The following is a 24,123-nucleotide window of genomic DNA, read 5'->3' on the forward strand; positions in this document are numbered from 1 at the left end:
GTCTCTCCATGTCCAAGTGTGAAGCGCTGCGTACGTCCGGTAGCGCTATAGAAATGATAAGTAGTAGTAGTAATATCACCAAAATTTGCCCTTTCCTTTCTGAGCACACTACCAGAACCCTCATCCACACTCTTATCACCTCTCGCTTAGACTATTGCAACTTGCTTCTCACAGGTCTCCCACTTAGCCATCTCTCTCCTCTTCAATCTGTTCAAAATTCTGCTGCACGACTAATATTCCACCAGGGTCGTTATGCTCATATTAGCCCTCTCCTCAAGTCACTTCACTGGCTTCCTATCCGTTTCCGCATACAGTTCAAACTCCTCTTATTGACCTATAAGTGCATTCACTCTGCAGCTCCTCAGTACCTCTCCGCTCTCATCTCTCCCTACATTCTCCCCCCGGGAACTCCGTTCACTGGGTAAATCTCTCTTATCTGCACCCTTCTCCTCCACCGCTAACTCCAGACTCCGTTCCTTCTATCTTGCTGCACCGTATGCCTGGAATAGACTTCCTGAGCCGGTACGCCAAGCTTCCTCTCTAGCCATCTTCAAATCTAGGCTAAAAACCCACCTCTTCGATGCTGCTTTTAACTCCTAAACCTAAACCTTCCCCTATCCCTGATATGTCCTGTCTGTCCTAACCCTAATCCCTTACTTGTCCTGTCTGTCATAATTAGATTGTAAGCTCTATTGAGCAGGGACTGTCTCTCCATGTCCAAGTGTTAAGCGCTGCGTACGTCCGGTAGCGCTATAGAAATGATAAGTAGTAGTAGTGGTAGTTCTCGCCCAATTGGGCTCCTTTCCACGAGCCGCTGCGGCTTTTTGACGCCGCGTGCGGGTTGCAGGATTTTGGGCAGCTTTTTTAAAGCCCCGCCGGCGGATTTTTCGCCCACTGCGGTTTTTTCCCCACAGCGGCGGTCTTAAGACCTCATTTGTATGCAAAGGACCTCATTAATATTTATTAATGATGTCATTCAGATGCAAATTGACTTTGTGCGGGTTTTGGGCTGGCTTTGGGCAACACTGCTTGCCAGGTAATTGTGACCTGAGACCTTCGCTTATCTTCTCTTTCATCAGCTTCCTGGCATTCAGGAGGATGAGCTGAACACATGGGGTCGCCGGCCAGGTCTAAGCAGCGAAGAGAACCGGTCTCCCGCCTTCACTCACCTCACAGCTAAAATGCCTTCTTCATGCGCTGGGCGCTGTGTCCTCTGGTCACCGTGGCAACCGCCGCTCTGACGTCACGCGCCGGCCGGCTACGTCTTAAAGGGGCCGCTCACGGTCGGCCTGACTGAGAATAGATTATTCCATTTCCCCATCGGCCAGTCCTGTATGTTAAAAGTGGTTCCCTCTTGTACCCGGCAGTTTTGAGTGGAAGAAGCTGATGTTCATATTTCGGCTTGTTATACTAGATTGTACTTATATAAAATTTCAATAAAAATGATTTTTTGGAAAAAAAAAAAAAAAAAGTACGGTGCCACAGTCTAACATTCTGGAGTTAGTTGCAGTGCACTTGGACGGGACGGTACAGCTTTCAAGGTTTAGTGTTTTTATTGATTTTCAATATACAGGTAAAGACAGTGAATAACAATCTTGAAGCGAGGAGCACTGTACAGATCTGTCTAAAAGACGATAATCAAGAAGAGGGAGGGAGACAAAAAAAAAGGAGCGTATTTCACGCATAAGCCACAGATAGCATGAAATACAGCAAATAAGCAAAGTGGAGACCATTTTTGCATATGCAAAGGAAAATAGGTTTCATACTTGTAAGTTTGAAACAAGAAATTCTACCATTCTTGGTAAGTAACGTTATATAAGGATTTCCAATGCAAGAAAATTACTTTTAAGGCTAAAGCTAGCATGGTATTAATAAGGGCACATGCATTAGATTAAAGAACCCCTTTAAAACACGTCCAGCTTTCTAAAGCTATTCTGGGAGCTATACAATCAGCCGGTTATTTGTTCAGGGCATCTACAATGAGTATGCATGATGAGATCAATTAGCCTTCATTGGAAATCCAGTGGATGCGAATTGATGGACTCCAGCGTGTTCATTGTGGATAGCTAAGCTAGGAAAGCCGACTTGCTGTTGAGTGTCCTCCGCAGCGCGCGCGCGCGCATAGGAGCCAACGTTCTAGAATGCTGACCAATTGCCCCTCATTGGCCAAAGTAAAAGCCTTTGCTTTACTATTGGTCTGCTCAGGCACCCTCCCCCAGACTTGGCCAAGTGTTCTTGACAGCTTACTTAGAGCTGCAGTATCTCTCACGGCCAAGCCCAACCCCCTCCCCCCTTTAATCTCCGCCTCCCGTTCGCGCTTTGCCAACTATTTTGCCTCCCGCGGCTCCCCGTCGCGGGCCGCTCGGAAGTGCCGGAACCCGGCCACGGACTGTGACGTCAGAGGCGGTCGTCAGCAGCAGCGCCCAACGGTAACACTGAGGAGGGAGTGAGTAGTACGGTGGTGATGACGCTCGTGCAGAAGTCAGTGGAGGAGGGTGGGAGTCCGCTGGGAGGCCTGGTCTGGCTCAGCACATCCCACAGTGAAATGCCTTAAATAGGATCCGGCTTTGCTCTATATGATGTTTATGGACTGGTGCTGCTGGGTTCCTTGTTGCCCCTCTAGTAGTAATTGCATGCGCCCACCATGGGGCAAAACTAGGACTGGCTTGGAGTGTGGAGACGTGGTTTCCTGGGTCAGACCAATGGTCCATCAAGCCCAGCATCCTCTTTCCAACAGTGGCCAGTCCAGGTCACAAGTACCTGGCAGAAACCCAAACAATAGCAACATTCCATGTAGAACCCCAAAGAGTAGCAAGATTCTAGAATCCTAAAGAATGACAAGATTCCATGCAGAATTTCAAAGTGTATAGCAACATTCCATTTAGAACCCTAAAGAGTAGCAAGATTCCATTCAGAATCCTAAGTACATAAGTATGGCCATACTGGGACAGACCAAAGGTCCATCAAGCCCAGCATCCTCTTTCCAACAGTGGCCAGTCCAGGTCACAAGTACCTGGCAGAAAACTCAGTTCCATGCAGAATCCCAAATAGTAGCAACATTCCATGCTTCCAACCCAGGGGAGGCTGTGGTGAGGTGCATTCTGGTCTTAGGATGTACTAAAGACTGTCTTGTGAGCCCCAGGCCAGGCTGACACCCCTTTCCCCTAATTTAGGGGTCTGGGTGCAGCAACAGGGTAACTAGTGGCAGATAAAGACTAGTCCCCTCCAGTCCTCTGACAAGGTGCAACTTAGGGTTACCATATGGCTCCAGAAAAAGAAGGACCTCCTAATGATAATCCAAACGGAGCAATAGGCAGTCAAATCATTCATATATTAGCATACATACATTAGACTCCAATATAGATAGCATCAAATATGAATTATACTTTAATTATAGAGGAAAAGCCTCAATTCTGGCAAGTGCTCCTTGTACAACGTTAGGGAGCACTGCCTGATCATCACTGGCTCAAAAACCTCTATTAAGTATCCCACTTGTATTCTCTTATTTAAATCAAATTAAGCTTTCATGGGTACTCAGCTGGCTGCTAGAAAAATTTCTGGGCAGTCTCTCAAACTGAATACAGTCATATAAACCCCGTCCACGGCCCAAGTTTCGCCTTCTTCCTCAGGGTCCGTGGGTCAACCGGCTGTATTTCAATAAGCGCTGAACTCGACACATTGAGCCAGTCTGGGTTTTACTTCCATTGCTTCCAATGGAAGCAAAACCCGGACTGGATCACATGTGTCCTTTTTCTGGAGCCATATGGTAACCCTAGGTGCACTCCTCTCTCTTTCTCTCCCCCCTCCCCCACTTCCATCCTGCTGCAGAGCTTCCAAGTTACCCAGTAGGAGGCAGTCAGATTTTAAGTCGGTTCTAGATTTCTCCAAGGCTCACCCTGATACATTATAGGATCTGCAGCACTTATTTCACCAAGTAGAATCAGAGACTACATATCCCACTTTTTTGGGGGTGTAAGTTTAAATCTACTACCGGCCAAAAAGTCTCCCTCCTGGAATTGGGCAACTTGGGAGCTCTGCTTCTGAGGGTTGTAACAATTCTCACACAAATGGAATAAACCCTTTAGTACGTCTGTTACTTACTGACTTCAAGATGGATTAGACTGAAAGCTGTGCTTTGCTGAGCCAGACCAAAGAATCCAGCATCCAGATGTCTCTGACTCTGTCCAGTCAAGGAACTTAAGTATCCAGCAGATCCCAAAGAACAGACCCATTCCTTGCAATAGCCTTTTTGACTAATATTTGTTTGTGGACTTTTCCTCTAAGAATTTGTTGAAACCCTTATTAAAAACTTTGTCCGCTTTCTTTGACAGCAGGTTCTACAGTTTGATTTTTCCCTGAAAGAAAAAAAAAAACCCTTTTCTGCAATTTGCTTCAAGTTATCTTCATGGTGTGTTTTCTAATCCTAGTGAAATTTGAATGCAGAACCATACATGAGTCTTTTTAAGTTCAAACATTTTATTGATTTTTCATTACAAAGAATAATTGAGAAGAACTATATAAAATATAAATAAAACATAATTATATCAATGTTAGTTTCTAATTAACAGAGAATCAATAATACCCTTTGATGAGTTAGGGGTATGTTTACTAAGGTATGTTAGTGTTTTTAACGCGCCTGTACGTTTAAGGCGCGTTAAACACTAACACACCTATGCATTTCTACGGGCGCGTTAGCATTTAATGCGCGTAAACTATGCATGTTAAAAATGCTAATGTCCATAGCACCGCTTAGTAAACATAAGTGTTAGTATATTAAATCTGTAAAAGATAAGTTGAAATGTTCATGGGTCACCCTTTTCCATAGACAGTGAATTGGTCAAAATATCGCTCAGGCCATGACTCATCCCAACAGAGCATTTCTAATTTCTGGAAGATTCCTAACTCTGGACCTGTTTTACTAAACTGCTAGCGATTCCTGGTGCAACAAATGAGAGGAATCCCATAGGAACTGAACGGGCTTCTTCACATTTGCTGTGTGGGAATCACTAGCGCTGTTTTGTAAAAGAAGCCCGCTGTATTTGTTGTTCTGCATCCAAACAATGAGTCCAAAATCTCTTTCATGGTGACTTAAAATGAAACAGTCACAACAAGGGTGACAGAAAAAAAAAAGGGGGTGGGGAACAGCAGGTGATGTAAAAATGTCCACTTTATTGAACATCCAGGACTCGACATGAGCCGTTTTCGGCCCACAGGGGCCTTCTTCAGGAGTCACTGGGATAAGCAGTATAAAATGTTTTGTACATTTTTGGGATCTTGCCAGGTATTTGTGACCTGGATTGGCCACTGTTGGAAACAGGATGCTGGGCTTGATGGAACTTTGGTCTTTCCCAGTATGGCAATACTTATGTACTTATGATGTACTCACCTGAGTCCAAGCGATTTTGGAGGTGATTTCATAGATAGTTTATAAGGACTAACCCTTGATTCAGACATTGAATATACCAGCTTTTCTAGTTTCATCAATATACATCGTGTCGAGTCCTGGATGTTCAATAAAGTGGAAGTTTTTACATCATCTGCTGCCCCCACATTTTTCCCGTTGCCCTTGTTGTGACTTTTGTTTGCAGAGCTACAAGGGTTGCTGTTCTTCTGGTTTTTTTGGTTGTGACTTAAAATGAAACCTAGAATTAGAATTGCATAAGTTAAGTTAGTTTCCCTCTTGGTGTGTGGATCACTTCGTACTTGTCCCCATTAAAATTAATTTGCCATTTTGATGCCCAATTCTTCAGTTTGGCAAAGTTCTTCTGTAGTTACGTTTGAGTGTATAAATATGGTACAGGCCTGGGGCCTACTACCCGGCTTGGATCTGCTGGAAGAACTTGGGCCAGCCTAAGGATTGCTGGGAAATACAGGCTAAGAATTAGTTGAAATCAAAAGAGCTTTTAATAAAAGGTTTCTAACTGGTATAGTTTGTCAAGTTGAGAAGTGTGTAACAGAAATAGCTCAGAACCTAGTGTACCAGGTGCATGAAAAAGCAGAAGTGAGAAAGAACATTAGTGGTCAAAGACATCTGCCCTTCTGCCGGAAAAAGGTGGAGGATTTTTTCCAAGGGTAAAAATATTCTGCGGTTGGTGTTAAAAAAAACCCCTGTCATCTGGCCACCTGCGCAAAAGGCTTTCCCCATGTCTATCTCAATAGCAGACTATGGACTTTTCCTCCAGGAACTTGTCCAAACATTTTTTAAACCCATATACACTAAACTGCTTTTCGGCAACGATTTCTAGAGCTTAACTATTGGTTGAGTGAAAACATATTTCCTCCTGGTTGTGAAAAATATTTCCTCTTATTTGTTTGAAAAGTATTTCCATATAACTTCATTGAGTGACCCCCTAGTCTTTGTGCCTTTTAGAAAGAGTAAAAAATCGATTCACACTTACCCGTTCTACACCATTTGGGATTTTATAGACCTCAATCTATTCCCCTTCAGTTGTCTCTTTTCCAAGCTGGAGAGCCCTAACCTCTTTAGCCTTTCCTTATATGAGAGGAGCTCCATTCCCTTTACCCTTTCGGTCGCTCTTCTTTGAACCTTTTCTAATTCTGCTATATCTTTGTTCTTCACCAAAGACTCTCAATAAATGTGAGAGAGTGTGGAGGTTTTGGGGTCTACTGCCTGAGTGTGGTACATATGCTGATGGTGGGGGTTGTATCTTTGGGACTCTGACCGTGAAAGATCAGGTCCATCAAGCGACCTTGATGAGAGCAGCTGGAGCCCACTTTGTTCCAGACGTAAGCATTCATATTTTGTTTTAATTTTATTTAATGATTACTCCTTCATGACTCTGAGGAAGGGTGACCATATGACTCTAAACAGAATGGGCCCAGTGGAGGGTTAGCCTAATGGCTAGAGCAGTGGCTGAAAACTAGGGGAGCCCAGTTCAAATCCCACTGCTGCTCTTCATGACTTTAGGCAAGTTACAACCCTGCATTGCCTTAGGTATGCATTGATCTTGTAAGCCCTCTGTGGAAGTGAAATACCTAGTGAACTTGAATGAAAAAAAAATGTGAGCTAACTTCAAATCCCAATTATAAATGCGCTATTAAAATCACACCAATCTTGATTTGGATTTGCCATGGTTGAAGCGTTTCCCGGGCAATGGCCTGCTATGCTTCACAAGATGTGATAATACAGGTTTATGCAGTAATTAAGGCTCCGATGCTGAAAAGTTGCCGTTAGGTACTGCGTGCGTTTATAGCCGGTGTTGAACTTACCGATTTCTAAACAGTGGCGATGCTCAAAAGGAAATCGCATGCAAATGAGGTGCACGGAAATTCTGCAAGCGGCTTGGTAGGGAAAGAGCCTAGCACAGGCACAGAATCGTCTCGGTAAGCGTCCATGTTCTGCGCATGCCCACTCCCAGGACTCCTCTCTTCTGTTGACTCTTTGCTCACACTGCCATCTCCCTTGCGCAGCTGATCACCTCTAGGTTCTTCCCCGATGTGGCTTAGCTGCTCTGTGCTTGCTTTCCCTCAGGCTGCCATGCTTGAGGATCGTTTTCTTTCTTTCTTTTTTTTTTTTTCTTCCTTCCACTTTGGTGCTAAACTCTGCCTCTTTGCTGATGTCACTCCTGACCTGGCTGACATCATAGGGCTTTCCCCCGCTGATTGGCTGCCTGCTTTTGTTTCTCTGCCCCTTGTGGGAGGGATTTTGCTGTCCTCATTGGGCTGCTTATGGGGTTCCTTGCGTCTACCAGTTCCACCACATTTAAGCGGATCTTGGGGAAAAGCCCAAAGGATACAAATCTATTTACTACTTTGGAGAGATTGATGCTCTTGTCTGGGTAATGAAAGCACTGCTCCTCGGGGAATCCGGGTTTGAGATCTTCCCTGGTTCAGGGTTTCAAAACTTTCAGGAACTGTTCTCTGCTCTCCGACAATGGCTGATCAGCTCCTCCCTCTATTCCAGTGCTACACAAGTGCTGATACTGTTAAGGAATGAAAGTTGCCCTCATGCAACAACAGCTCCAGACCTGCCGGAACATTTTGCACGTTAAAGGTTGGCACTCATCGCATGGAATGCTCATTTTAATACATATGAGCTCATTGTAATAGATTTGCATAGGATTATCTGTTTGCTGCAACAGCGAATGGTTAAAGCCATGCAGAACCCTTTTGTGCATTAGACGGTAAATAGCATTTTTTTTAGACTGGCTACAAACAGTCTGAAGCAAACGTTGCAAGTAGGGTTACCATATTTGGTTCCCCCAAAAAGAGGACACATGCCCTGCCCCCTGTCACGTATCGCCCCACCCCTTTCACCTCACTCCCCCCTAAGGGTGTCCTATCCCCTAGTCCCCTCCCCTTACCTTACTCTACTGCCCTGGTGGTCTAGTGACCTCTTTGGGGTAGGAAAGAGCCCCCTCTTTCCTGCCCGGAGCGCTGCTCTGCATTCTCTCTCTTCCCTTTGCAATGCCGATTCAAAATGGCCGCCGAGAGTTGACGCATCCTCGCGAAACGAAGAGGTCACTAGACCACCAGGTCAGTAGAGTAAGGTAAGGGTGGGGGGAATAGGACACCATTAGGCCAGCCCGCCAGCCTGCCCATTTGTCCGGCAGGCTGACAAAACCCGCCTGGTTGCCCGGCCATGTCCTCAAAAAGAGGATATGTCTGGGTAAAATTGGACATATGGTAACCCTAGTTGCAAGCACAGTAAGCTTTTTGCACCTGGGCCTAAGTGCCATGCTTTTAATTTGCACAGACAGCAAGGCAGAGAGCTCCTGCAGTGAGTTTATCTGCCTGCAGTGAGTTTATAAACGTTAAAGGGCGCCCAGGTGCACAAATTCTTTAAAGGCCCAGGAATGGAAGCATTCCATAACTCTGCCCCGCCCATGCCCCTCCCTTGGCTACGCCCCCTTTGGAGATGCATTTGAGACAAGTTAGGCGTTCAGTTAACATGCAACTGCTAATTAGCTCTTGTGAAGACCAGTTAGCTAATTAGATTGTGCATGTAACTGACCCTGTTCTGTAACTGGGCCCGCATTTGCATGCCCAGTTTAGGTGCCATTTTGCAGAATTTGGGGGAACACGCACATTCAGCGTCTCCAGATGGAGCTAATGTATTACAAAGACACTCAAATGCTACTAGACATACGCAGCGCTGTACACATTATATACAGTCTGTGAGCTGCCAGGGTGCCTGTATTCTGTAGAAAGGTACATGATATTGATCATCCTGCTTCTTGTTGAAAAAAACGTTACAGGTACCAGAAAGCATCAGGCTAAGAAGACGTAAAATCTCCCTTCAGAACTTGAGCTGCTTGGAATTCCGGCTGGCTATTTATTGTTCCCCTTCAGGAGCTGCTTTACTTGTCCCAACGCGAGAGGCCCATCTTCTTAGCATTAGAACATACTGGGTCAGACTGTGGGCCACCTAGCCCGGCATCCTGATTCCAACAGTGGCCAGTCCAGGTCACAAGTACCTGGCCTTCTTTCTTTGCTTCTTTGCCAGTGCTTCCTTTTAACCTTCTAAAACACAAATATCCCCCAAACCACCAGGGAACATTCATTCGGTTACCCCTCTGCTGGTTAATTTACACTGGTTGTCATTGAAAACTAGGATATTTATAAAGTCTCTTGTTTGGTTTCTAAATTGCTTCATGGTTCAGCTTCAGTTCGTTTTGTATGAACTGCTTTACCGTTCTTCCTCTCGGTAAACATTTAAACTTAAGGTTAACAATATTATTCTTTATTGTCTGATTCATTGTTTACTGTCTAAAAGAAACTATGAAAGATCATATTCCTTTCAGGCTGCTCTTTATTGGAAGTCTTTACCAGTTGATTTAAGATTTGAAAATTCTTAGGCTTTATGTAGTAAAAATCTTAACTGTTTTGTGTGCTTTTGTTTTTTTTATGTATACAGTTTTGGAGCTTTGTAGGAATTGGCAGTTAATAAGCACTAGATTAGATTCGAGTTTCTTTTAACCTTCGCTCAGTTCTGTCATGAATTAATGTACTCCCCATCAGTGCCCTCTCTGTCTTTACTCCCACCCCGACTGCCACTGTCTTGATTTTCACTACTGTTCATTGTCCTGACTATCTCGCTGGCTTTTCCCATTTCCGCTGATGTCCTAAGTGCCTTTTCCCTGTGGTGCTGGCCCCGGAGACCACTTTCCCTGGGAATTGTATCAGACTAGGTGACGCAGGTGAAGAAAAGCAGTAGTGAGGGCACTGTTTCTTGGGGTTGGTGCAAATTCATGTTCTAGATTTTCTTGAAGAGTGGCCGCCAGCAGATCCTCGGTGGTTGCTTTTGTTATTACTACTACTATTAATCATTTCTATAGCGCTACTTTACATATACGCAGTGCTGTACAAATTATATGCAGGTACTTTCTCTGCCTCTAGGGGGCTCACAATCTAAGTTTTTTTTTGTACCTGGGGCAATGGAGGGTTAAGTGACTTGCCCAAGGTCACAGGGAGCTGCAGTGGTATTGATATAATAGCATGTCCTGTCTCCTTGCGGGAGTCAGGGAAGGTAGTTCTGGTGATATAAGTGAACTGTTTAATTTATAGAAAATTATATACCCTCTTCTTGGTAAAATACCAATTTTGGATGGTGCACAAAAGCATAAAAACAATGAAAAATAACACACAGGAGATCATCTAGGCAACCGCTTTTTTAATGGTATCCAACTTTTCATACTGTTCTACTTCAAAATGGATGCAGCATATAATAAACAAAGCAAGTGTAATTACACAGATATCTTCATCCATCGAGGTGTTTTCCCCTTTCAAACATGATAGTTGTGAATCTGCCATTTTTTTGAAGTAAACAATTTCTAAAGGAACTGTTTTATTGTGTCTTTTACTTCTAGGTGAGATCTGACAAGCGCTGCCACCATGCCAGCTGCTGTCCCGATCATCAGCTGCGTGCAGAAGCTGGTGCTGTACGAAACGAGAGCTGTAAGTAACACGAATAAATGAACTGTGCATGACGTAATCTCAAAGGATACCGTTAAAACAGAGAAATTAGAATTTGGCTGCTATTTGTGGCGGTTACTTAACACGGTGCTGCGTTGGTTCCAGCAGTTGCTGGAGTCCCCGGAGACTTCTCACCTGGAGTCCAGCCTTTTTGAGCGGACTTCCTATATGATCTGGTCTGTCTGCCGCTTGTGGGTGGAGGTGTACTTTGTACTTATGAAGGTCTAGACCAAGCAGTTTCAGTACTGCTAAATAGCTAAGAAGTAGTCTATAGACAATAAGAAGCAAAGGTTTCCTTTTTTTTCTGTAAATTACAATGATATTAAGCTAGAAGGCCAGGTGGAGCAAGTACCCCACCTCCTCCCTACCTTACTCTGGCAGGCAACTGAGGCCCAGATGCATCAACCAAACGTAAAAAAAGCAAAATCGTTAAAGCCATTACCGAATTTAAAAAAACGACCAATGCTCCAAAAAAACAAGTCGCACAAGTTCGGTGCGGTATTGTAAAGAACGATGCACTAATCCCCGTCGGTAATCGGCTCGTAAAGCATGCGTCAGAGGAGGGCAGGCACAGGAAGAAGAAGGAGACATCGGAGGAGACAGAAAAGATCAAGAACAGCTGATCCATCCCGTGCAGCGCCTTCAAACATAGGTGAGAGGCGCTGCACCGGCCATTATGGTAGAGGGGGGAGCGGCGGGGACGAACTCGGGGGGGGGGGGGGGACGGAGGTGGAGGAGGGCAGGAGGCGGAGCATTGCCGACTGAAGAAGAGAGAGACAGGAAGGGAGGGGGAGCCCAGCAACTGCAAAGGTTTCATTTTTAACAGCTTTTATTTCACAATCGGAGCAGCGGGGACTTCAGGGGGGGGGGGGGGGGCAAGGCAAGGCCGTCCATACAGGACGCTGCTGATGAGTGCTTTTGCCCCCTCCCGATCCTTTTTAAATTTAGTTTCGTTTTTTATTTTAGGCACAGGGAAGCAGGGAGCCACTTTTCTTTTTAAACATGCCAGCAATTTGGTTTTTCATCGTGCAGGGGGCAGCGGGGAGATGACAGCTCAGGCTTTAACGACAGGTCTGAGCTGACGTTAAATTTCTGGCGGTAAGTGAATCGTTGCTATCGTCGGTATGGTTAGTGCATTCCGAATTGTCTACATTTCAATGGTAGTTTCACATTTGCATTCCAGTTTCGTTAGCTGCTAGCTTCCTCGGAAAATGGCCTTTGATGCATGCTACGTTTGAAAATGTCTTCGTTAAGGGTCATTAAAAGGGTCGTTCAGGTTTAGTGCATCTGGGCCTGAAAGACAATGAGCCCCTTGCCATTCACTGTTTACATGAGTGTGTTTAGTAGCCTTTTGGAGACTTTTAGGATGCACAACTATAGTTCCAGGTGACAAGAGGGCAGGGCTGACAGAGGAGAGGGACAGAAATCCTGCAGTCAGGACAGGATAGGAAAATGCTATTGCAGGGGGGGTCGTGGGAACTGAGTCCTGAATCCTTTGAAGTGAGATACAGATTGCTTTTATGGAGGATGTGCTGGAGATGTAACTTTTAAGGAAATACAATATATATTTTTATGTGGGCAATGGCATATCCTGCATGACCTATGATGTGTTCCTGAGAACCAGTTCTTTGTACTACAGCCTATATAACTGCCTGGTCTGGAAGACAAAGGGGGTCGATGAAAATCTTCCTCAGTCTATCTCAATAGACTAAGGAATATGCGACCATTTCCATGTCTCCTCCCTTTTTATGTTCCCTTAATACCCTGTTTCTTATGTGCTACTCCTAACTTTCTATTGTTTCTTATTTTTCATGTTCTTGGGTAAGAATAAAAATGTTGGTAATGTGAGAAGCTTCTCTTGTTTATAGTTGTGTTTGGTACTTTACCCAGCCGGTGGTCTAAGAAATCGGTTGAGGAATTTGTATGGGAAAGGTGTCTCGGGTTTTTGGTTCTGAGACCCAGCACCTACAGGCCCAAACACGCTCATTGGTAGCGTCGAGGGTTGCTATTGATTGCAGATGCGACTTCCAAGAAGCTTTTGAGTCACTGTGTACAGTTCTGGAGACCGCACCTACGGAAAGATATAAACAGGATGGAGTCGGTCCAGAGGGCGGCTACGAAATTAGTAAGCGGTCTTGAATGCAAAAATTAAAGGGACAGGCTTATGAACCTCAACATGTATACACTGGTAGAGAGGAGGAAGAGAGGAGACATGATAGAAACGTTTAAATAGCTCAAGGGCATTTATGTACAGGAAGAGAGCCTTTTTCAAATGAAGGAGAGCTCTGGAATGAGGGGGCATATGACAAAGTTAAGAGGGAATAGGCTTAGGGTGGTGGAGGCATGGAATGGCCTCCTGGTGGAGGTTGTGGAGTCGAGGACTGTTAAAGAATTTTAAAAGGCATGGGATAAGCGTGTGGGATCGCTTAGGAACAGGAAGAATTAGGGGTTACAGAGGATGGGCAGACTGCATGGGTCATATGGCCTTTATCTGCCGTCATGTTTCTATGTTTCTATCTTCCCCTGTAGGGGTCACTTGCTCCTTGGTGAGGACTGAAAAATTGATGCAGGATATGGAGGAGGTGGTGTAAAACTGCAGATTCCATGAAGAAATGCTTTGAGCTGCTAAGGAGAAATTAGCGGCAAGGTGGACACACTGGAGGGTAGTTTCTGGGTATCAGTGCTGAAGCCATTAAGGCTGACGATTGGACTATATGAATGAATTAGTGTAGGTGAGGGGTTTGGGGTTGGTGTGTGGAAGCGTGTCCGAGTATGTGAGATGGGTATTGTGTTGGAGTAATTGGATTGGGGGGGAGCGTGGGTTCACGTGGTGGTTCTGTCTATGTATGGGGGGTTTAGGGGGGATGGGTGGAGGAGGGTTGGTAGGTGGGGGACAGGTTTGGGGGAAGGTTGGATCTCTAGGTTCGGCAAGGGGGTATGTGGATGGTGTTTCCAATGTGGTTGGTTCGGCTCCTTTTCTAATTACGGATCACAGAAGTTTATGGTTAATATTTGGCTGAGGGGAGAGCAGGGACTCAGAAGGAGCTGCATAAAAGAGGCAGATAGGTGGGAGAGCAAGAAGGTGGTGAGTGAGAGTGTAAGGGGTAGTGGGTGTAGGAGGTTAGGGAGGAGCCTCTGGGACAGTTGCTTCTGTTAACATCCCGTGGCCGGGTATAATGTAGCTAGTTGGAACGTGGGAGAGATTAATAGTCCCATTAAGTGCAAGCGTATAGTGAAACATCTGACAGTTTCTAGGGTGGACATAGCACTGCTGCAAGAGACCAAGTTGACTGAGGCCAAGGAAGCTAAGTTTACAGGGAGCTCTGTTCCTCTGGAGGCTCTAAGAAGTGAGGGGTGATGATTTTTGATAAAAAAGACACTTCTTTTTGTACTCTGGCAAAGATTCTGAGGGACGGTGGGTGTGGAATTGATGAGAATTAAAATTTGCTCCTAAATATAAATGCCCCTACGGGGCTTAAACATGGTTTTTTTTCAATCATTTTTTCAGCAATTCATGCCCAAGTTTGTGGGAAACTTATATTGTTGGGGGTGAGGGGGGGATATGAATTGTTGCTTGGATAGTTTGGATCGATCCAGAGCTGATAAAAGGCAGGACTTTTGGGAGGGTAAAGATTTGAGAGCAAGTATGTGTAACTATTCTTATTTTTCTGCCCGATTTGAATCCTGCTCTAGTCTGTACTATCTTCTTGGCCTGATGACGCAAGTTCATCGGTGGTTGGCTTTGAAGATCGGTTCTATGCGTATTTCAAACCATGCGCTGGTGGTGGGGTGTGTAGATCTCGCCCCGTCTTCAGCAGGGTCTTGAACCTGGAGAGCCAATACTAGTATGATCTTGCTGGGGGGGATATACAGGTGTGGTTACGAGAAGTGACGGGTGAGCTATATATACATAAAAATTACTGAGGAAACTAGTGTATAAACCTTGCGGGATGGGAAAGCGTATGTTCAGGGCTTGCTCATGCAGAAAGGATCCCAGGAGAAAAACTGGCGGGAAGTTGCTAGGAAAACCCTTTTAGAGGCCATTGAGGAGCTCCACGCTCAGAATAAATTGAAGGGGGGGGGGGGGTACGAAACTCCTTTCTGACTTGTAGGCCAAGTGTATGAATATGCAGCATATGGAATATCTCTTGAAGTGTACAAAAGCTGAGTGTATGAAATGGGGGAACAAGGCAGGAAAAGTTTGAGCTTGGCAGCTGAAGGAGCAAAGGATTGTTAGGTGGATTGGTCACCTTGAAGTCCCCCCTCCCTACCCCAGAGGACGAGTGGTTAAGAATTCAGAGATTGCCTCAACATTTCGATCATTTTATCAGAGGCTTTATTTGGCGGAGGTGAGTTCCTCACCTGCAGACATCCAGGAGAAGTTATCCTCTCTGAACCTGCCTTGTCTCTCTGGGGTTGGGGAGGGATCTGCTTGCCTTTGAGGCCCAAGCTGTAATTAAGGCAATAGCTGGGGAAGGCCCCAGGGAAGGCTGGATTCCCTCTATAGTTTTCTAAGGCCTTGCCAGAGGAGATGGCATTGTTCCTTGCACGGGTAGTTGATGCATTGCTGCAGGGTAGGCAGCTGCCTACGTCAGTGTATAAGGCACAGGTGATGGTGTTGCCTAAACCTGGAAAAAAATCCAGTGCACTGTTCGAGTTATCATCCTCATCACACTGTAAAATGTGGATATGCCACAGCCAAACCAGATGCCCCGAAGCCCTGTGTCTTCTCCTCCCCAGCCTCTAAGGGGGTCCAGCACCGGAATTTTCTCTCTCCTGCTCCTGTCAGGATGTGATCACCCAGGTCCCGTCTGGAGCAGGGGAGAGACGGACCCCGGCGGGGCCCCTCTTGGAGGCCAGGCCCAAGGGAATCTTGCCCCCCCCCACCCCCCTCCCACTTGGTTGGCATGAGGATGGATGTCTGTTTATGGGGAGTTACGTAGACATGATTTCTTGATGTCTGTCTTTGTATTTATTTGTTTTTGTCTTGGGTATATAGGAGCTGGGTACAACTAGGTGGGGAGCAAATGTAGAGACTTTCACTTGTGGACAGTCTGGGCATTAATCAAACTATCAAAGCAAAGATTTCTGTGGAAGAAATTCTGTTTTACCCCCAAAAGGACTTGTATTGTCCTTCCCCATATACTAAAGATTTTTCCCTAGGGGTACAAATGCTTTAGTATGTTTGGTCCTAAATGTGAACAGTTGGAAGTATATCTGAAAGGTCTGAAGTTTTCTGCAAAGAAAGAAACTCACTGACAGAGGTAACAGAGTTGAAACCAGGCTGGATAGATAGTGTATCTCAAACACATCTGGGCTGGAGTTTTTTTGTTTAACCTGCCAGCCCTCAGGATCCACGGAAGAGCACACGGGTTCCTTCTGTCCCAAATTCTTCAGTAATATAGTTACATAATAGAGAACAAGATTGCCTTTATTCTTGTGTGACAGGGTAATTGTTTCTTCATTTGCTGTTCCCAGCTGCAAGCAATAAACCTGATGTCAATGATTGTACCACGCTGAACCCAGCTTGTTTGACAGCTTCCCTTTCTGTGACTAGATCATATCTGGTGTGGAATTGGAAGGTGAAAGATGGCAGAAAGTTCATTAGCCTTTCTTGAGATTACACCCATGTGTCCATTATACCTCCGGCCTAGCTGCCAGACTCATAGTAAAATAGTAGATGATGGCAGAAAAAGACCTGCACTGACCATCCAGTCTGCTCAACAAGATAAACTCATATCTGCTACTTTATGTATATACCTGACCCTGATTTGTTTCTGCCATTTTCAGGGCACAGACCGTAGAAGTCTGCCCAGCACTAGCCCCGCCTCCCACCACCGGTGCTGCCACCCAATCTCCGCTAAGCTTCTGAGGATCCATTTCTTCTGAACAGGATTCCTTTATGTTTATTCCACGCATTTTTGAATTCCGTTACCATTTTCATCTCCATCACCTCCCACAGGAGGGCATTCCAAGTATCCACCACTCCGTGAAAAAATACTTCCTGATATTTTTCTTGAGTCTGCCCCCCTTCAATCTCATTTCATGTCCTCTAGTTCTACCGCCTTCCCATCTACAGAAAAGGTTCGTTTGCAGGTTAATACCTTTCAAATATTTGAACGTCTGTATCATATCACCCCTGTTTCTCCTTTCCTCCAGGGTGTACATGTTCAGGTCAGCAAGTCTCTCCTCATACGTCTTGTAACGCAAATCCCATATCATTCTCGTAGCTTTTCTTTGCACCGCTTCCATTTTTTTAACATCCTTCGCAAGGTACGGCCTCCAAAACTGAACACAATACTCCAGGTGGGGCCTCACCAACGACTTATACAGGGGCATCAACACCTCCTTTCTTCTGCTGGTCACACCTCTCTCTATACAGCCTAGCAACCTTCTAGCTACGGCCATCACCTTGTCACATTGTTTCGTTGCCTTCAGATCCTCTGATACTATCACCCCAAGATTCCTCTCCCCATCTGTACATATCAGACTCTCACCGCCTAAGAGGGCCGTGCCAAGGGTCTCTGGTGCCCCCCTGCAGACTATCAGTTGGTGCCCCCCCCCCCCCCCCGTCCCGCTTCCTCATTAGATGTTTCTCCATTGCTACCTGTCTTTCCTTTAGACTGAAAACTACAGGCCCAGCCAGACCTGACAAAAGGGTCTACCACACCCTTCAATGTCAAGCATATACTAGAAAACTGTAAATTAGCTTACATAGGAAAACAGTTTAAAAAATAGACACAATTCCTGCTGTTTCTTAACACTGCTTTCCAGAGAAAGCACTGCCTTTATAAAGAGGCTTTTCAGTGGAACTTAGTCTATTAAAAACTATTAGCATAATTAGGAATGGCCAGCCCTTGTAACTGCAGAGACCTAAGCTTTGATTATGCATGTCCCTGTCTTTGTTACAGTGGGGGGGGGGGGGGGGGTCTCTTCATCTCATTTACACAGTCTGACCTCCCTGGCTCACTGGGAGCCCAGTCTCTTGGAGACTGCTATACATTGCAAAATATGATAGCAGATGTAAATTCTCAAAGTGGACATATTCCAAACACTAAAATGAAAATAAAACGATTTTTTTCTACCTTTGTTGGCTGGTGACTTTCTTTTTCTGATCATGCTGGCCCAGTATCTGATTCTGTTGCTGGTATCTGTCCTCTTAACTCTGTTTCCAGGGCTTCCTTTCCACTGTATGTATCCCTCATTGATAAGTCTCTGACTCTAAAGTTTAGCAATTTCATTAAAGCAAAATGTATTTTCAAATATCACAAACTCTCCCTATCCAAGCAGAATGTTTTATATAAAAACAAACACACAAAAAAAGCAATCAGTTTTTTACTTACCAGCTATTCTACACTATACGTCAGCTAAACTTCCTCTTTGAACCTCAGCCAATTAAATGGATTTTAGCTGTAGCTATGATAATTATGTACACATCATTGCAGTCATGCCCTCCTCTCAGTGTACATGCTCAAAAAACAAAAACTTTGAACCACTTACAGATAACAATTACACTATTTATTTTTTATTTCTCCCCAGTCTCACTTGCACACCTGCCTCCAAACCTGTGCTCTTTAATTTGAATGTTGTTCCAGCTCACCCTGAATGAAAGTTGTTCACACACCAAAGCCATAAATAGCTGCTGGTTGTACTCTTTGAAGCAGCTTTAGCAGAGCAGCGTGTCTGTCTCAGCACTGCTGGGCTACCTTCACTTCTTGATGCGGGAAGGGCAGGGGAGAGAGGAGAATCACAACTTCAGGTAAAAGATTTTGCAAGTGAGTGGCGCCCTCTAGAGGTCAGCGCCCCCCTGCGTTGCTTACCATGTCGGCATGGCCCTGCCGCCTAACACTCCCAAGAAAGACTCCGTGTCCTTCTTGGCAGTGCTGTTCTTGGTACATGGAGATGCTAACCGTTTTCTAATCGTGCATTTCCAAAACTATTTTGCTAAAACTCTGTGATTGCAAAGCAAAGTTAGAAATGGGGGAAGAGGCCACAGGAGGTAGGGGGAATGGTGGAGAAGTGCTATCACCTCTCTTGAGAAAGAGCTGATTGCATGGAATGTTAAAGAGAGTTGGACCTGTAAATCTAGAGAGCAGACTACTACTGTTTGTGCCCCAAAATTGGCAGGGAGAGACAGAGATTAAGTATACCAGTGTTTAATCACAAAGAAGTTGAACCTATGTAGACTGCCAGATTTAACTCTGGCCACATTTATTTATTTATTTATTATTGCATTTGTACCCCGCGCTTTCCCACTTAAAGCAGGTTCAATGCGGCTTACATAATAATATGGATTACAGAGTACTGATAGAGAAAATATAAGTTAATTATAGCAGAATAATAAAAGAGAAAGGTAGGTAGAGATGGGGAAGGGTGAAGGGAGTAGGAGAGGTATGAGCAAGGGGTAGATGAGCAATAGAGGAGGGGTAAAGGGGGATGGGACACGGGAAAAGCATATGGAAATTAGGTGGGAGATGCAGTCTGAGTCATTGTCGTTGTCTTCTGGATATGTGTTGGGTAGAAGGGATCATAGGATTAGATTGGGTCATTTGGGTAGGCTTGCTTGAACAGGTGGGTTTTTAGTGATTTCCGGAAGGGTAGATAGTCGCTGATTGATCGGATGGATCTGGGGAGGGCATTCCAGAGTTGGCTGCCTAAAAAGGAGAAGTTGGATCCATAATAGGTTTTGTACTTGAGTCCTGTGCAATCGGGGTAATGTAGGTTGAGGTAAGTTCGCGAAGTTTCATACATGTTTCTGGTGGGAAGGTCAATCAGATTGAGCATATAACTCGGAGATTCACATTGTTGGGAAGAGTCTTTAACATTTACTATGTTACCATGTTACTATTTATTTATTGGTATTTATTAACCGCCTTTATGAAGAGATTCACCCAAGGAAGTACAGCAGGTACAGTTTAACATAAAATTTACAATTCTGTTAACAGCATAACAATAGTAAAATAGCCAAGAATAAACATAAATACAATAAATGAGGTAAACTTGAAAACAGTAAATTGAAACCTAATAATACAACTACCATGAAACAGTATCAAAAATATGCACATTTAACTGCACTGGAATTCAAATACCAGAGATATAATACAATGTTAGCATAATACTAATGATACGCTTAATAAGCAGCATGAGAATATTCAACTACCACAGATATAATGCTAAAGATTTTCTACAATACGGCTTACCATATAGTTGAGGGACCAAGAGCAGATATATGACGGGAAAAGATGTGTGGTACAGAGTCAGTTGGGATAGTTTAATGGTTAGCTAAACTCAAGGCAAGTTACCTTATTTCTGGGGGTCACTTTGCACTTGCTCAAATTAAACGTCAACTGCCATTTAGATGCCCAGTCTCCCAGTCTCGTATGGTCCTCTTGTAATTTTTCACAGTCCTCCCGTGATTTAACGACTTTGAATAACTTTCAGAAGCTTTCAGGAGGTAGGAATGAGCAGAAGGTAACTTTTTGAAGGTAGCACTAGAAGTGAACAGCAGGGGGCAGCAGAGTGCCATCTGCTTTTTAAAGGATGCTGAGAGCTGAAGAAAACTGTGCTCTCCTTAAGGGAAGGGAAAGGAAAATGGGACTTGATATACTGCCTTTCTGAGGTTTTTGCAACGTCATTCAAAGCGGTTTACATATATTCAGGTACTTATTTTGTACCAGGGGCAATGGAGGGTTAAGTGACTTGCTCAGAGTCACAAGGAGCTGCAGTGAGAATTGAACTTAGTTCCTCAGGATCAAAGTCCACTGCACTAACCACTAAGCTACTCCTCCACTCATTCCACCAATAAGAGCCAACCTCATCAGTGATGTCACAATGGCTTGATTGCCCGATACTTGGCTCACTTCTGATATTGTGATGTCATAAGGGAAAGGGGGAAAGGGGAAATGGAACTTGATATACTGCCTTTCTGGGGTTTTTGCAACTACATTCAAAGTGGTTTACATATATTCAGGTACTTATTTTGTACCAGGGGCAGTGGGGAGTGGGAATGTGGTTCAGGTTCTGGTGGGTTCTCTGAGGGCAGCAGCAGAATTGTTGAAAGAAGGGTTTACATAAGCTTTTCAGGGTCTGAGGAGTCCCTTCTTCACTCGCAGAGATGCCATTGCTGAACCATACCAAAAAGTGAGATTTACCATTCCAAAGAGTGAAAATTTTCAGACAACGCATTCAGGGTATAAATGTAGAAAGTAAAAAGAAAAAAAATAACGATATTTTTCCTTTTCTTTGGTGTCTGTTTGTACGTTTGGGAAGCTTGCCTGGATTGCCCTTGGCCTGGATTGGCCGCTGTCGTGGACAGGATGCTGAGCTTGATGGACCCTTGGTCTTTTCCCAGTGTGGCATTACTTATGTACTTATGTACCAGACAAATTCTCTGCCTAGTGGCTAACAGTATCAAACTGAAGAATTCTTCAAGGATAAAAAGGTGGAGGAAAAAATGAATCACTAAATAGTTGATCCCACAGCCAAAAAATATTTAACCTAAAAATGTCATAAGTGAAGTAGTGATAAATAGAAGTGCTTATTCTCAATGTGAGAGGCTCTCACAGATGCACAAGATAACATAAGAGTAGCCCTACTGGGTCAGACCAGTGGTCCACCTGGCCCAGTATCCTGCTTCCAACAGTGGCTAATCCAGGTCACAACCCCTGGCAGAAACCCAAATAGTAGCAACATTCCATGCAACCAAACCCAGGGCAAACAGTGGCTTCCTCCATGTCAATCTCAATAACAGACTGTGGACTTTTCCTCCAGGAACTTGTCTAAACGTGTTAATTTTCATTTGAATAAACCTAGTGATTACCACACTAAGAGTTTCTCTAACTTTTTAAGAAAATCATTGGCAATTTTCACTTTGTGCAGGTAGTCCCTCACATATTAAGGGTCACAAGTTAGACCTTTTAGCTTATGGATTTGCCGTCTCTGTAAAATTTTGCATTCCTGTCTTTGACCCCCACTTTGTGGTCTGATCACAGTAAGTTGACTCTATTGGCAAGAAACTGTTAGTCCTGGTAGGTCGGTGGATACGTTGAGAATACCTTTGCCTCAAGGGGTAAAGTTAATGCAACTGAATTCTAGTCCCCTATTCCATATGATCAATTACTGTCAGCTTCTTCTTTGTATTTCTTAGAATGCTGGGACCTCACTTGCAGGAAGGTTTTGGACCTAATAGCACCTGAAAAAGTAAAATTGAGACTTAGTAAGAAACTGTCCCCTTGGGTCACGGAAGAGCTACTGGAGACAAAAAGGAATTGTAGGTGGAATTAGAAAAGGTGCAGAGAAGGGCGACGAAAATAATAAAGGGGATGGGACGACTTCCCTATGAGGAAAGGCTAAAGCGGCTAGGGCTCTTCAGCTTGGAGAAAAGGCGGCTGAGGGGAGATATGATAGAGGTCTATAAAATAGTGAGTGGAGTTGAACGGGTAGATGTGAACCGTCTGTTTACGCTTTCCAAAAATACTAGGACTAGGGGGCATGCGATGAAGCTACAATGTAGTAAATTTAAAACTAATCGGAGAAAATTTTTCTTCACTCAATGTATAATTAAACTCTGGAATTCGTTGCCAGAGAATGTGGTAAAGGCGGTTAGCTTAGCGGAGTTTAAAAAATGTTTGGACGGCTTCCTAAAGTAAAAGTCCATAGCCCGTTATTAAATGGACTTGGGGAAAATCCACTATTTCTGGGAAAAGCAGTATAAAATGTTTTGTACATTTTTGGGACCTTGCCGGGTATTTGTGACCTGGATTGGCCACTGTTGGAAATAGGATGCTGGGCTTGTTGGACCTTTGGTCTTTCCCAGTATGGCAATACTTATGTACTTATGAGAGAGCTTGGTCAAAGTCTAGAATTGCTGAAAATTGGTCTATTTGGAAAACTTTGTCCAAGGACTACAAACGTAAAGTCAAGATACCCAAAGCATCTTACTTTGCCAAGCAGATAGGAAGACCCTCGTGAAGTATTAGGAAGCTTTATTCCGTGCTACTACTACTACTATTAAACATTTCTATAGCGCTACTAGACTTAGCAGCGCTATAAAAATTAACATGAAAAGACAGTCCCTGCTCAACAGAGCTTACAATCTAAATTGGACAGACGAACAGACAGCTAGGGGTGGGGAAATTGCAGTGGTAGGGGTGATAAGTGAGGGTGTTGAGTAAGAGAGTCATGGTTAGGAGTCGAAAGCAGTAGCAAAGAGGTGGGCTTTAAGCCTAGACTTGAAGACAGCCAGAGACTGAGTCAGGGAGTCTATTCCAGGCATAGGGAGCAGCGAGATAGAAGGAACGGAGCCAGGAGTTAGCAGTGGGGGAGAAGGGGGACGACAGGAGACATTTACCCAGCGAACGGAGTTCACGGGGAGGAGTGTAGGGAGAGATGAGAGCGGAAAGGTACTGAGGAGCTGCGGAGTGGATGCACTTGTAGGTCAAAAGGAGAAGTTTGCGCACTTTATTGTTAGATACTCAGACTGTATCAGCCATTAAAGAACCCATCCTGTCTGATGTTCAACTTGCAAGTTACTTTCCACAGAAAATTGGTAAAATTCATGCTGAACTAAATCGCCCTAACTCTATCTTGATTGATCATTTTAATTTGCCTATCAGTCCTATAGATTGCTCTCCAGTAGATTGGGTGTGGTCCTCCTTTTCATTGCCAACATCAGATTCTGTTAATTTTTTTTTCTTTCTAAATATTCATTTTCACAGAATCTGTCGTATATCCTGTCTCAAGGGGTTTTTTTTTCCCCTATAGGTAGGGGCTGTAAAATTTTTTACTGCTATTCTGAAGAACCTCTCAGCTAGCTTTCAAAACGTCTTCAGATCAGAAATAAGCAAATGTTGACAGATATCAGAATATATAAGTGAAACACAAAAGCATTCCAATGACAGTCTCGCAGGAAGAGGATGGGATGGGTTAGGTGAGAAACAGGGAGAACTGGGTGGATGAGAGACAGTGTGAAGAAGGAAGCTATACTGGAGAAACAAGCCGGATGCTAAAGACGAGACTCAATTTACATAGACATAATATTAAATATTCCAATGCCAGCCAGGATGTCACCTCTGTGGGACCGATAAAATCCCCCAGGGAGACACAAATATGAGACCAATAAAGTCAATCCCTTGTAGCTGATAACCTGTTTATTGAAAAAGACAGGCACAACTCATGTGTAATAAAAAT

General features: G+C 44.3%; 2 protein-coding genes across 2 annotated transcripts in view; one reads left to right on the top strand and one right to left on the bottom strand.

The window, feature by feature from the left end:
* The window catches only part of AK9 (adenylate kinase 9), a 327,370-nt gene extending 326,169 nt beyond the window's left edge, over positions 1 to 1,201 (bottom strand). Inside the window, exon 1 of the mRNA XM_030199196.1 lies at positions 1,170 to 1,201. The gene's annotated coding sequence lies outside the window, so the exon portion shown is untranslated. The remainder of the gene's footprint in view (positions 1 to 1,169) is intronic.
* Positions 1,202 to 2,396: 1,195 nt separating this feature from the next.
* FIG4 (FIG4 phosphoinositide 5-phosphatase) overlaps positions 2,397 to 24,123 on the top strand; it is a 416,571-nt gene continuing 394,844 nt past the window's right edge. The window contains 2 exon segments of the mRNA XM_030199197.1: positions 2,397 to 2,450; positions 10,830 to 10,917. Of these exon segments, the coding sequence (XP_030055057.1) occupies positions 10,855 to 10,917 (63 nt within the window). The 5' untranslated portion in view covers positions 2,397 to 2,450; positions 10,830 to 10,854.

Source organism: Microcaecilia unicolor, chromosome 3 (assembly GCF_901765095.1).
Source record: "Microcaecilia unicolor chromosome 3, aMicUni1.1, whole genome shotgun sequence".
NCBI classification, from domain to species: domain Eukaryota; kingdom Metazoa; phylum Chordata; class Amphibia; order Gymnophiona; family Siphonopidae; genus Microcaecilia; species Microcaecilia unicolor.